Genomic DNA, 14756 nt, shown 5'->3' on the forward strand with positions numbered 1-14756 from the left:
ACCGTCTGACCCCCGTATTGTATGGAACTGGGATTGCGGGGCATTTCATAAACACGGCAAGTTACATTTAGAAAAGCAGCAAGAAAAGGGCAGGGGGGAGCCAAGGAGCTGCTGTTGCAGGGCGGGGGGGAGCAGGGGAACCATCAAAACCCACATGGCTAGGCAACACTATCCAGCACCTTTTATCTAAGGTTGTTGTTAGCAGCTGGAGTAACTGTCTCTGCTCTATTAGGGGTGCTTCACTTTTAACAACAGGATAGGAAAGATTTGAAGATAAGGAACTACCAGCTAAACTCTTCTGATCAGATATTCCAGCTTTAAGCTTAATTAATGTCCAGTCCTAACCCACTAACACGTGAAAGCAGATTATGGAAATAAAAATGGCAGCAAGATTTCAAAGGCAATGAAAAACAAGTCCACTACATTAGAGATGGAAAATATAATGAACAGTTTAATCATAATGCCTATACTATACATATTGTATAAAGCAATTCTCCCATTTCTGAAGATCAGAAATAAAATCATGATTTTATTTTGGGACAAGAAGGTCTATTATGCACAAGCAAAATAAGAACATTATTAGAATTATTTTGCTTCCCTTCTATTTTATTTTCATTTGCTGACATCACCAAAATTCTAAAATGTGCTAAAGGAAAAAGAACAAAATAATAAAATATAAGAACATCACTTTCCAAAACCATTGAGAGAAAACAAATTTTTAGTCTTACATGAAGTTTAGCAAAGTATTAACGTATACAACCCAGCCAAAATTAAAGGTTTATGTGCCAAGATTTCATTGTGACTCAGCCACATAACTTTCTCCTACGGAAATGAAAGGAAGTTAAATGAGGGTAATGTGGTTTGGGTATGTCAAAATAAGTCATGTTCATGGTATTATCTTCCTCACTGGAAATGACCTGCTCTAGATGAAGCACACCAGATTTCTCTCTGTTCTGTCATTCAAAAAAAAAAAAAAGCTGACAGGCCTTTCCATAGAAAAACAATCCTATACAACTGTTCTAAACCAGCATCTTAATCACAATTTAATTAAAACTACTGATGCTCCTTTTAAGTAAAGTTATACTGTTTTGAAATTGTGGGCTACTTTCTGAATCATTAAAAAAGGGAAGTACAAGTATCATGGAAGTCAAAAGGACTCCCCCCCCCACCCCATGTGCACAACAGAAACAAGTAAGTGTATGCCTTAATCATTTGCCAGATAATCCCTCTTCATTTTGCAGAGGGCCCGCAATTGCTGCAAAACTGTGCCTTAGATTCTCTCTTTTCAACTTCAAGTGATGTTCTATAGAACAAGCTTCTTTCAGGATTTCTTCCAGCTCCTCTACATATGAAGCATCCATTGCTGCTCTCTCACTTTATTCACAAAAAGGAAGAAAATAAACACCTGTAGTTAAAACTGCTAGATAGAAAACTAACATTTCTATCAATGTTTTCAATTCAGTTCAATTCAGTTTTCAACTTGAATTTCACCATTGCAATGTGCACAGTTAAGAGTACAGGCTGGTTCAGAAGAAATAGACTGAAGAATTTTGGATCCTGCCATGTATTTTAAATCTCAGTTTTTCTAGCTGAAAGCATTTTGTGACAATGTGCAAAGCAAACAGTTCATTTGTTTTTGCTTTTCAATGGATAAAAATGATTAAAACACAATTTTGGAAACATTAGAAACATCAGCAGCTGAATAGGTTTTCAAAAAAGAAAATTTAAAATGTCAAAAATAAAATAATTTACTTGCCTCAAAATATGTGCATACTTTGATAACAGAGCATTGATTTCTTTGCCCATATCTGTTAATACAAATATTTGTTTAATTAAAATCTGGGTGTAAATGTAAGCAAGAAGAATGGTTGATATTCTTTTCAAAATATTACCCTTTAAAATTGTTTCCAAAGTATCAGTTTTGTGAAATTTCTGGGGGCTTTCAGAAAGAGTTGGATCATTTTTTTCAAAGAAACACAACTGTGCATTTCCTGAAGCTTCATTCTATATACAAAACACAAACAGTGAAGGTTGAAAAAAATTAACATTAGAGAATTCCACATACATGGATTTCTACAGCCCCCTCAGACTTGTATCTGTACATGCCTCACAAGATTTTAAATACACAGAACAAAAGTGAAAAGGAAATTACTGTAATTTAAACGATGATGATGGTACCTAATTAAAACTGCTCACCTTTGCTTCCTTTTTACGTTTATTTTTATTTTCATCTGATTTTCCCAGGGTACTTGTCATTGTTACCTGATTAAAAAATGCAAGGTCATATTTGAGAGAAAAAAAATCTCAGTGGAACGCAAGATAACGGCACATAAAAACAGTATTAAGTGCAAACTAAGAGCACCAGGCTGTGCTGATGTAGCCAAATGGAGACACCTCAGAAAACAATGCCAAAATAACTTGCGCAACAGGAAAGCCTATTAAAACCTGATTTATCCACCACTTTATGCAATCTCAGTGAGAAATCCCAGCTTTATGGCTGGGGATCATTATCATTTCATAACGCAACATTAATAGCGTTGTGATAGTTCAGAATGCCCCGGAGGGGGTCGATTCTCAGCACGTTTAGGATCGCACCACCACTGTGCATCCCCGGTGTGTCTACGCAAAATGAAGCGGTGGGGGGATTTACTCGAGCAGCGGGGAGCCCGGCAGCATCTCCCACCGACCCGCCTTCAGGAAATGCGGGGGGGGGGAGGCTTCCCTCCAGAGCCACCGCGCTGCCGGGACCCCTTGAACCGTGGCTGGGCAAGGGAGCCACAAGGCAACATGCGTGCAAACCTGGCAGCCCGGTCCGTGTCAGGGGGCGAACCCAGCAGCCCCCCCCCCCCCCGCGACCCTAGCAGGGGTCTCTCCTATCTTTTGTCTCTTTAACATGTATTTTGGTTCCTAGCTGTTAGCTGCCCAGAGCTCTTCAGGGTCAGGCAGCCTATAAATTAAAAAATGAAACAAGGATAAAATAAGGAAGATTAAAACAAAATAGTAATACAATTAATATTAATATAATATAATATAATATAATATAATAATAAAATCTGCAAGCCGGCCCTGGCAAACCGGGGAGGGGGGCGCTTGTCTTTCAGCCCCACCAACGCAAAATAAGCCCCAGGTTCCTAATCTCCCCGGCTGGGGACGATGGGAGCCCCAGTCCCCCGTCCGGCCCGCGCCCCGGGTCGCCCCCGGCGGAACCCGGTCCAGGTTACCCGGGGCTGAGGGGGGTCGCCGGGGGTCTTTCTTTCGCTACACGTCGCGTCTGGGCGAACCCGGCTGTGTGAAAGCGGCCCTGCGCGCTCCGGGGGAGGGGCCACGGGGAAGACCCGGCCCGGCCTCGTGTGAACGCGCCTCACGGGGTCGCCGCCGCACTGAAGTTCATGGGTGGCGCCGGTGCGCATGCGCCGCCCCGCTGGGCGGCCGTTAATCACCGTCTCGTGCGGGGTGGGCCGTTTTGGCGGGAAAACCCCACGTGGGGAGCAGGGCTTTTGGAGGGCGCCAGGTTGGAGATGCCCGGCAGGGCGTCCCTGTGGTTGGACAAACCAACCAGGATGGGGTCCCTCGTGGCGTGGGCGTCCCTCCCTGAAAAGTGGGGATGCATCAGTCCCGCCGGCTGTGGATCATGGGGAATGGGGCTCAGCGCGGCAGGAGGACCCCGGGCTGAGCTTGGTTGGCTTTAACCCTGGTTCGGGTTTCGGTGCCATAGCTCTTATGCAGACCAAGCCTCCGCAGAGTGCCAGGGCTGGCAGGGCCCTCGGAGGTCCTCTAGACCAACCCCCTGCTCTGGGCAGGCATTGGCTGGCTGCGTGCTGTGCAAAACCACCAAAGGGATTATTCAGCTGGCAGGTTAACCCTGTTTACCAACAGCAACAAGGAATCAATTGGCCCACAGAGCTCAGGGGCAGCGGTGGGGGCACTGATGCCACACCCCTCTGGGCACCCTCATGCCAATAACCAAACGGGCAGGATGCCATGGTGGATTCTACCAGGCTGCTGTGATTGTGCTAGCCAGGTAACACCGTAACGTGCCAGATTTGGTTTGCACCTATCAAGCGTGCTGTCCAAATCCGGCCACTGCAGTTCCTAAGCCAGGATTTATTGTTGCCTAGAAACATTATGACTAGCATGTCAAGCAATCCATGGCTTAGCCAGGAGGATAACTGAGTTGGGGAGAAACGAATATTTATTTATATTTATTTTTATCCCACCTTTTTTTTTTTTATAAATAACTCAAGGCGGTGAACGTACCTAATACTCCTTCCTCCTCCTATTTTAGCTCAGGCAATCCAGTTGGCATGGATCTGGAAAGAACCTAGTCCCTGAATTTGAGAGAAAAACACCCAATACAAAGTGGCTTTTTCACACACACACACCCCAACAACACAAACTACAAGTACTTCTGACAAAGTGAAAGGCATTTATTAAGGGGGTGGTCAAGTTTTTATGTAGGGTACAGAAATCAAGGATACATATATTTATATATATGATGCATCAGAAATCAACAAATCAAACAATAAAAGACTTTGATGTGCTTTGTTTTGATGTGAGAAAAGACAGACACCCTTAAAATATATTGCATCTCCTCCTTTTCCACCTGGGTTTGTTTCTTTTAACACTTGCAACTTTAATCAAGGACATCAGAATGCACTCCTATTGTTTGGTTGCTGAAGAGGCAAGTTTTTGTACATCAGAGGAAATGGCCCTGGCTCAAAGGAAGAATGTGGTTTCCTAAGCTTCAAAAGGAGGCATGGATGCCATGCTAAAATGCTATTAGCTTCTTTATTAAAACACTAATAATAAAGTCTAAAATTCTATGCAACAAGAGTCCAAGGTCTAAACAGAGGTGGAGATCCACCCAGCCAGGAAACCAGTTAGCTGCACCATGGCGTTTCAGCCCTGCTTCCCACCTCTGCCCCCTTCCCCTCCCCTGGGATCTCCACCCACCTGGAACCTCTCCACCCAGAAGTCACCCACCCCCCACACAGCTCCTCCTCATCCCATTTGGCCAGCAGGCAAGTCCAGAGCTCTGAGCACCTGTTAACAGCTCCTTGGACCCAGTTTATTAGCCCCACCACCACAAGGAAGGAGGAGGATGGGGCTCAGCCGGCCTTTAGATGCTTATGGAGCAAGGGAAGATCAAGCACTGGTGGGAGGTTTCCAAGTTATTTCACAAGGAGGTGGATGGCAGGCGGTCATGCAGACCCCCACTCCCCAGCATTCAGGAAAACAGGCAAAGCAACCCTCCAGGAAACGAATGTGTCAGAAGAATGGGAAATAGCAAAATACAGAAGTCTAAATAGGTTCAAATGTTGCAATTCTTTAAAGAAAAACAGCAAGTATGATTCCACTGACATTTCTCAATCAAAGGGCTACAGAAAATATGTTTTAATAGGCTATGTAACAGAATTCACTGGCTTCTCCAAAAACCCTAACCCAATTCATTTCTACTAAGAATATAGATTAATCTCCTAGCAAACTTCAGTCTTTTGTCAACCTGTTAGGAAGAATACAACTGTGACAAATCAGCAGCATTAGAGGGTGTATTTTTTTTTTAAAAAAGGTCCATTCAGTTGTGACCAATTCTCCCAGACTACCCGGGCAAGTCCCTGCAGTTTTCTTGGCAAGATTTTTCGGAAGTGGTTTGCAGTTGCCTCCTTCCTGGGGCTGAGATAGAATGACTGGCCCAAGGTCATCTTGCTGGCTTTGTGCCTAAGGCGGGACTAGCACTCACCCTCTCCCGGTTCTAGCCTGCTGCCTTCACCAAACTGGCTCTCAGAGGGTGTATAAAAAGCTGTTAGTGGGCCAGCAAGTGGCATGTATTTAGGCTTTTATGCAAAGAAAAACTGAATTCAATAAAATTTAAAATACATTTAATGACATTCGATTTAATTTAATAAAATTCTTAAGAAGGCCAACTAGTGGGAAGAAAAGTCAACCTGGATCTTGCCTGAATACTGTTAGCAGCTCCCGAAGAAGGATTAGCCACTTTATGGTGGCTCAGGCAAATTCATCAGATGGGAAGTAATTCCTGTTAAGATGGGAATACAAATGGGGCATTTTAAATAGGCTGACCATAGTCCCATTTTGAACGGGACAGTCCCATTTTTTTAACATTTCCCGACCGTCCCGTCGTTTTAATATGAATGTCACTTTTGTCCTGTTTTTTAAAAACGGAGCCGTTATTGGGAAAAGTGGGAAAAAATTGAAATTGAAAAGGAGGCTGACTTGGCAGTAGTTCTCAATCCGGCGGGAAACCCAGAGCTGAACCGCAGGAACAGCTGATCGGCGGTGAGCGAGAGGAAGAGTTGCTGCCGCCAATCAGTGCAGCGGAAGATGGTCAGAAAAGGGCGCCGGGCAGAAATGAAGCCAAAACAGCGGGAAGACAATAAAATAAAAGGGCATACCAGAGAGGAATAGGTTGTCGGGGACTCCTCCGTTCCTCTCCTCCGTCCCAGCTCGCAGCCCTCCAGCAACCTCCCTGCCCAGCGCCACCCTGGCACCAGCCTCTCCGAAGCCAGCCACTGCCGCACCTCCCCTTCCTGCACCTTCCCCGCTTACTGACGATAACCCTTTTTATCGTCTTTTTCGTGAATACGGAATATTACATAAGTCGAACCCCATCCCGTTTTGCCATCCCAATGTCCTGTTTTTGTCTCAAGGAAATACGGTCAGCCTAGTTTTAAATTAATTTGCAGACTTGGTATCATCTTAAAACAGCCCCCCCCCCAAATAAGCAGACCATCCCACACAAGCAATGATGATATTGAACCCAGTGCATGGGGGGAAGGGGGGCACGTTTCTCCTGAAAATACAGCACGTAGCTCTGGGGTCCAGATATTCCACCTGGAGGGGAAACTGCCCCTGCCCTTCAGTCTTGCCTTCCGTCAGTCCAGCTTCTGTCTCCCTCCACCAGGGTTTCTCAACCTTAAGACAGGTGGACTTCGACTCCCAGAATTCCCCAGCCAGCATGGCTGGCTGGGGAATTCTGGGAGTCGAAGCCCACCCGTCTTAAAGTTGCCGAGGTCGAGAAACATCAGCTGATTTCCCGCGTTCCTGCACGGGAGATAGCAGGACCCGCCCGCGCCCGATTACGGGCTTCCTTTCCACCTTTGGACTGCGGCCAGCGCAGGCGGCTGAGTGTCCTCGCCCGTCCCGCTCGGCGCCTCCACCAAGGGGAGAGACCCGCGCGCCCGCCGCCCGCGCCGCCCCCTGTGCCCACCAGGCCCAGAGGAACCGGCGGGAGGAAGCCCCTTCTCAGCCCGGCCGCGGCCACCGCAGGAGCCTCCGCGCGGGCGGCGCGAGAAGAAGGTGCGGGGGGGCTCTGCCACTTCGCTCTCGCCGCGGGGAGAAGGCCAAGCCCGCCCCGCGCAGGTCGGAGCCGCGCGGCTGGCTTCGGGCCGACCCTTCCCACGGGCGCGGGAGCGCGGGCGGCGCGGCTGACCGCGGCGGACGGAGAGCTCCGTCCCGCCCGCGCGGCTCCGGGAGGCGGCGGGGGCGCGGGCGACTGGGTGCCCGCGCGGGCACGAGGGCGGCTGCGGGATCACCGGGGGCGCCGGCGTCCTCGTCCGGCGTCCCCAGGGGAAACCCCTTCGGCGGGGGGCGGGCCGAGTGGGGCGCGCTCCGCCTTTCCCGTCGTCCGGCGAGCTGCCCGAACCTCGCTCCGGGCGCCGCGGCAGGCAGGCAGGCAGGCAGGTGGGCGCGCGGCGGGCGGCGGGCGGCGCGGGCGGCCCCCGGGCGGGCGGCGGGGCACCCTCCTCCGCCTACCGGGCGCTCCTCCGGGCCCTGCCCGCCGCCCGGGCGGGTCTTGAGTCGGGGGGCGGAGGAGCGAGTGGACCGCCCGAAGCGCCCCCGGCGCGGGACGGCCGGCGGGAGGGAGAGAGGGAGGGGGCGGGCTCTGGTGGTTCTCCCTCCCGCGCCCCCCCGGGCGCTCCGCACCCTGGCCTCGGGGGCGTCGGTCGCCCGCTTTCCGCGCCGGAGACCTCGGGCTGGTCCAGCAGCAGCTCCTGATGCGCTGAGCGAGCGGGGAAGGTCCGGGCGCCGCTCACGTGCCCCGCCACCCGTTCTTCCCCTTTCCCAGAGAGCGAAGATGTGCAGTGCCGCGATCTCCATGCTCCCAGTGCACTTGGATGGAGAGGGGGTGCTCTACTTCGAAGGTAAGTCTGGGCGCCTCCCGGCTGCTGCGCGGCAGTCGGGCCTTCGAGCTGGACCCGGGGGGGGGGGGTTGTGTGGCCCCGCTTAGCCGAGCCCAGGGCTTGCCCGGCGGAGGGAGCCAGCTACGCCTGGGAGTGCCTGGAATGAGGAAGCTGTGGAGCTTCTGCAGCTTCCAAAATGGAAAACTGCACTGGGTATATGGTTTTTTTAAATACGACGCATGGGTTTCTGTTAACATCACAACCCCAGTGGCAATTTCTTTGGCTCCACATCAGCTGGCACTAAGGAAGGAGGGAGGCCTAAAGACCTGGATCCTATCTTATTCTGGGCATAGTGAAAGGGCAAAATGATCACCTGCCTGAATTCAGACACTGACTTAGTATTCCCCCCCCCTTTTTTTTTCTCTCCCTCCCCTCTGCTACTGGAACAAAGAACAAGGTAAGCACAAACATTTCTCTGCATCTGAAATGCTGTAAAATGTTCCACTTTTCTATCAGATTGCTATTTCATAAGATGGCATTATATCATCACACCCATAATGAAACCTCAAAATATGTGGAACCATTTTTGCCCCCACTGTCACCTTTTATCCGTGATTTTGGTAATGGTTCATATGAAAAGATCACATCATTTCACTAACCCAGCTGAACATCAAGGCGCAAATATGATTATATTATATTTATATATATTATATATACCCGGGTTCTGCGCTGGTTCCCCTCCTTCCTCCAGGGTCGGTCCCAGTCGGTGTTGATAGGGAGCGAGAGATCAGGCCCGCGGCCCCTCCTTTGTGGGGTGCCGCAGGGTTCGGTACTCCCTCCGCTCCTTTTTAACATCGACATGAAACCGCTGGGCGAGATCAGCCGTCACTACGGGGTGAGGTATCATCAATGTGCAGATGATACCCAATTATACATCTCCATCCCGGGTGAAGTAAGTGATGCTGTGGCCACCCTTTCCGAGTGCCTGGGGGCCGTGGGGGCCTGGATGGGGGACAACAGGTTGCGGCTGAACCCGGGGAAGACGGAGTGGCTGTGGATTAATGGCTCCTCGATTTCTGGGAAATTGTCATCTTTAGTTCTGGATGGGGCTGCACTGCCCCAGACAGACCCGGTGCGTAACTTGGGGGTCCTCCTGGACTCACAGCTCCTGCTCGAAGAGCAGGTGGCAGCCGTGGCTAGGAAGGCCTTTGTGCAACTTTGTGTTGTGCAACAGTTACACCCCTTCCTGGAGTGAGAGTCCCTGCGAACGGTCACTCATGCCCTGGTTATCTCCCATATAGACTACTGCAATGCGCTCTACATGGGGCTACCCTTGAAGAGTATCCGGAAGCTACAGCTGGTGCAAAATGCAGCTGTGCGGGCGATCCTGGGTTTCCCAAGATCAGCACACGTCACCCCTTTGCTCCGCGAGCTGCATTGGTTGCCAGTTTGCTTCCAGGTCCAATTCAAGGTGTTGGTTATCACCTTTAAAGCCCTGCATGGCATGGGGCCAGGTTACCTAAGGGACCGTCTCCTCCCCATCACATCAGCCCGTCCCACCCAGTCGTGTAGAGGGGGCATGCTGCGGACCCCGTCTGCAGGAGAATTCCATCTGGCGGGGTCCAGGAGGCAGGCCTTCTCTGCAATATCACCTGCCCTTTGGAATATCCTTCTCCCGGAAGTGAGATTAGCTCCCTCCCTGCTGGACTTTAGGAAACAGCTAAAGACCTGGTTCTGTAATTATGCCTGGGGCAGGAGGGAGAGTAGCCATTCCTGGGGATGGTTAGTTTCTTAGAAGGACCCAGCTCTGCCTGCAAATCATAAAGAACTTCCAGCCATCGAGGTTTTTATTGTATTTATTGTATTATATATTATAGTGTTTTACAGTTTTATATTTTTGTTTTATTGTAAACTGCCCAGACTCCCTTTTGGGAGATGGGCAGTGATAAATTTGATTAATAAATAAATAAATTATAGTAGGGTGAAAGATTTATACAATCTGAGGAGAGCAAATTAATAATAAACTAAAAGTAAATTAGGTCACAAGTCAGTTGCAAAGTAATGGGCAGAGACAGAAAGAGCATTTGGTTTCTTTTTTCTTCTCTACATTTCTGCCTATTTAATATATAGTTCTTTTCAAAGACAAAGAACTGAACTATGAAATACATTTTTTTAAAAAATCAGAGTGCAAGTACATTCAGGAAGAGAAAATGTAGTCCCTGTTCTCACGCCAAATTTATCATCATCTTCTAAGTTCTAGAAGCAGACAGCTGGAGAAAATCTGGAAAACAGGAATGTGCCCAAGTCTTCCGGAACCAAGATAATCATGTTCTCGTAGCACAGCCAGCTTGTGAAGATCTCCCTGCAGTATTTGAACACATAACAGACCAGGAAATTCTGGAAGGTAGAGTAACTGTTCTGCACCTCTGCATGCTTGAACAGGTTATAGGGGTCCCCGGTATATTTTCATATTTTCTCGTATTTCATGCACCTGGAAAAGAACTTTGGAACAGGAGAAGCAACTGCAGGCCAGGACTGAAAGTAGCTTTGAAAAAACGATGCAGGTAGAGAGTACCTTGGGAAATTATTCTTTACGTGTCAGAAGCATTTATTATTGGAACAGGCAGGGTTCCAAACAGGGGACGGTGAAACCCCTTTCTTCATAGATTTTCAAGACAATTCTTAAGGCCACAAAAGCGTTTAAGTGATCCACAAAGTCTGCTGAAATTCTATGGCTGCCTTTTCCAGACAATGTACTGATCCTTCAGGACATTAGTAGCAAGCACTTAAGGTACACTGCATTCTTCAGCAAAGGTGTTTCACACACCTTTCTTTGCCAAAATACGAACAACAGCTCAAGTCACAAGAGGTCATATTTCAAGTTGAAAAAAAGTGGTTAATTGTAGGTATTTGTTTTTCTCAGCATTCAACTCCATCACAGTCCTTTCTAGCCCTAAGCAAAGAACTACAGTTTGCTTTCTCAGAATGTTGATTGCCTCTAAAAGACCATGGCAAGTCATAACAAAACCATCTCTTTTCTTCTTCTAGCTTTACTGATTGAATGATTTGATTTCTATAGCTACCCACCTCAACAAGTGACTTTAAAAAAAATCAGCGATAGAACAAGCTTTTAAGACTTCTTGGTGCATTCACTGAGTAGTTTTTGGACTGAGAAACATTCATAGAGATTTCATGGAAGTAGAAGGTGATAGCAGCCAAGTCTGGGGTTTTCTTACCTACTGGGGGACACCTACGAGAAGAAATCTAACCCAAGTTTTTTGCCTGCAGTACCAGGAATCAAATTTGACATCCACAGTTACCAAGACTCTAAGCCAACAGGACTGTCAGTGGTCTTCACTGTCGAATGGGATCACAAAACTTACCATATGTATGTGGAGAAAGGAGAAAACAGAATGAAGGTGAAATTTAAGGTATGCCATTGCCAATTGCCATGGGGCCAAGAGGTTGGCTGATCCGTTTTGTTTTTTTTCCTACTGTAAATTGGGAATTATTTCAGTGACCTTAGACATTGTTTATCCAGATGGTTGGTGTAATTATTGTTGGTTTTAATTTTTGAACTCCGTCTACAGTCATTGCTATGAGATGGGCAGCCAGATAAATTGTTTAAATAAATAAAAAATAACAATGCTAGGGCTGTATAGCACTCCAGAAGTTATTCAGAAACAGAGCTTCATGACACCCTATTACTGTTTGAAACAGCTGCGTCTTTTCTGGGCTCACATGGCTGCCCTAACTGCCATGTGATCTTGGGAAAGGATGCAACTGTTTTAAAGAGCTGCAGGCAGACCTTACATTGTGATCCCATGTGCACTGAATTATTTCTGAAGCACGGTGCACCCAGAATCAGCACTATTTTTTAAATTCTGTACCTGTGGAATTGCATCATTGATAATCTCCTTATTTGAGAATGCAAAAAATTCTAGAGACAAGGGAGACCTTGAACTATACACCTGACCATAAAATTCAGGGCTAGCTTTGGTTAAAGCAGAGACTGGCAATATTTTGTTTATTAGACAGCCGCACTTAAAAGTTCTAAGAGAGCTTGGATTCATTTGGAAAACCTGAGCTTAAAAAGGTTTAGACTTAACCATATCCAAGGACATGTTTATCATATTAAGACTGGTTCAGAGGTAATGCCAAACTATACCTTATATTAACTGTTGCTAAGAGTTCAGATCATGAACTCTAGCTTCTGGATTTACCTAACGCCAAACTATCTGTTCAAATTTTCTCAGACTGGATGTTAGGTCCTGGTTTAGCGGCTATGCATTCAGCACACTGGGTGAGCCAAGTCCACAGTAACAGTAGCAGCTGGGGTCCAAAGAGGCCAAACCTGAATGAAAAATCCCCTCCTTTCACCTGCCACAGGGAGGACTATTTTGGAGAAGTCTCTGTTTCAATGACTCCCAATTAATTGCCCTCCCCCCACAAGTATAAAAGGCACAAGCTGCTTGCACGGATTGGAGTTTAAGACGGAGCTTAACTAACCAAAATGCAGATTTGCGTTTTTAAACATAAAGAAGCCTCAGTCTCCCATCAAACAACTGTAGCACCAAACCAGCTGCTTAGCCCAATCGTGGGCTCTCGCTCAGACCCTTCCCAAGGGGGCCCTGGGAATCCAGCTGACTCTATTTCTGTGTTTCTCAACCTCGGCCACTTTAAGATGCGTGGACTTCAACTGCCAGAATTCCCCAAAGCTGGCTGGGGAATTCTGGGAGTTGAAGTCCACCCATTTTAAAGTGGCCGAGGTTGAGAAACACTGCTCTATTCCCGCCACGCTGGGGTCCCTTTCAGGATGGTCTGGTCTCCATTTCAGGCAGGAGGCGTTCCCCAACACATCGAAGGAGACACCAGCAACATCATCTTCATCAAAACACGGTTTTCCGATGGCAGCAGGCAGTTTTTCAGGTTTGAATCTGCCCTGGAACGTGGCTACTTCCTGGCCTTTGAGTGGGATGAAGGTAGCAGTGCAACCAAGCTGGTGGCCAAGAAAGTAGAGCTCACGGACGAAGTGGATGAATCAACAAAGCTGCACCACTCCTCGCCTCTCTGATAAGGAAATACAAGTAAAAAATAAACTTGACTGCAAGCAGTAAAAAAGGGGCAGGTTTTAAAGGAATAGTTGATTTAGCTTTACTGGAATTGCTAGAAAGTTTATTACAAAATTGCTGATTAATTCCCCTGGCTTGATATTTGATAACTTATCAAATAGCAAGTGAAGAACAAGTAGAAGTGCCTAATTAACAGTATCTATAATTTGGTGGTGTAAATTAAAAATAATTGTACTAAGGAAAGCCACATGAATACCCAGTTTTGCAAGGAATTCTGATCCCAGTTGATTAGCAATAAATGAAAATTAGGTAATATCCAAACAGAAAACGCTAGATAAATCTAATGGAATCTTAACATTTTAAACTTTCTTGTCTCTGCTTATTCTAATGGACTATTTTTTAAATTGAGACGTTTTATTTTTAATAAAAATTAAAATCAATCCAGAAGTTTTTTTCTTACTATTTGTTGGAAGTATTCTTGTACTTTGCATTAACTTTACAGCATTCAGGCAAAGTGGGGGGTGTCGATACGCTCATTGCATTCTTACTGACTCAGTTATATAACCAAATCTGTTGCTCCACCCGAGAAGCAGGGAAAAAAGGGAAGTAAAAGCAGTTAAAGAGACATTCATGGCTGAATGTCAAGTCTGAAGCAGGTCAGGCCTTATGACTAAAGCTTCCTTTCAGTCACTTGAAAAGTAACCACTTAGCAGAGAGGACATGAGCTCAAGAAAAATCTGCCTTGCCCTGGTGATGAAGCACAGAAGTATTTGTGTACTTGCAAATGAACAGACTGTGATTTGGCAAATTTAAGTTACCCTTTTTTAAAAAACTGTTATGGATAAATCATTTTGGTAACCAATTCTAGGTGTGCATAAATTTACTAATCACTTTATTTTTTGCTTTTTTCAAACAACGTATTCTAGCCTATTATAAACAACGCATTTCAAAATGCAGGGAAACTCCCGCACTGCAATCAGAAAGTAGATGCACACAGAGGAAGGGCACCAGAAGAAAAGAGGGTGCAAATAATATCCCCTCCCCAAAATGACTAACAGCAAGATTAACAGCCAGGATCGACATCACAACTTCTTTTCCTAAACAAAGATCGAGATCCCCCCGCCCCCGGTCTGGAGCCAAAAGACAACCCAGTTGCAATCTCAGTGTCAAGAAGTCAAACCACCCCTTATGGAGAAATAAAGACAAAGGAGGTTTTGATCGCAGTTTTGGCACACTCTGGAAATGTTTAATTTTAAAGCAAGTTTCTAGACCTTATGACTGAAAAGGAATACAAAGATAGTTGTTTCTAAGCTGCACAGTGTATATGGCATTTCAGACATTGGGTACCCAGCCCATGCTAAATTCAACCTCATGAAGGATACGCAGAAGCTGGACTGGCTTTGGCCAAGAGGCAATTCTGTGGCCTAAATGTGTACATGACTTCCATCTGACACATTTGAGCTCCACGCTGACGCTGAGATAAAGATACGCAGGGAGCTGAAGGGTTCCCGTTAAACCACAGTCTGTTCTGTAGGCCGTTAAG

At 46.9% G+C, this 14756-nt stretch overlaps 1 protein-coding gene and 1 long non-coding RNA gene across 3 annotated transcripts; one reads left to right on the top strand and one right to left on the bottom strand.

The window, feature by feature from the left end:
- Nucleotides 1-1192: 1192 nt before the first annotated feature.
- LOC134502934 (uncharacterized) lies at nt 1193-2494 on the bottom strand. Of its 2 annotated transcripts, XR_010068484.1 has the most exons (4): nt 2197-2494; nt 1893-2004; nt 1753-1808; nt 1193-1370 (listed from the first exon to the last, which is right to left on the bottom strand). It is a non-coding gene; the product is annotated as an uncharacterized LOC134502934 (long non-coding RNA). The 2 variants fall into 2 exon arrangements; XR_010068483.1 differs by having other exon boundaries at nt 1193-1808.
- A 6179-nt stretch (nt 2495-8673) lies between these two features.
- Nucleotides 8674-13660, top strand: LOC134502836 (interleukin-18-like). The gene is made up of 4 exons (XM_063311353.1): nt 8674-8761; nt 10396-10545; nt 11430-11572; nt 12979-13660. The coding sequence occupies exons 1-4, from the start codon at nt 8674-8676 to the stop codon at nt 13213-13215; spliced, it is 618 nt and encodes a 205-aa protein (XP_063167423.1). The 3' UTR covers nt 13216-13660.
- Nucleotides 13661-14756: the final 1096 nt, after the last annotated feature.

This window comes from Candoia aspera, chromosome 9, assembly GCF_035149785.1.
Source record: "Candoia aspera isolate rCanAsp1 chromosome 9, rCanAsp1.hap2, whole genome shotgun sequence".
NCBI lineage: Eukaryota > Metazoa > Chordata > Lepidosauria > Squamata > Boidae > Candoia > Candoia aspera.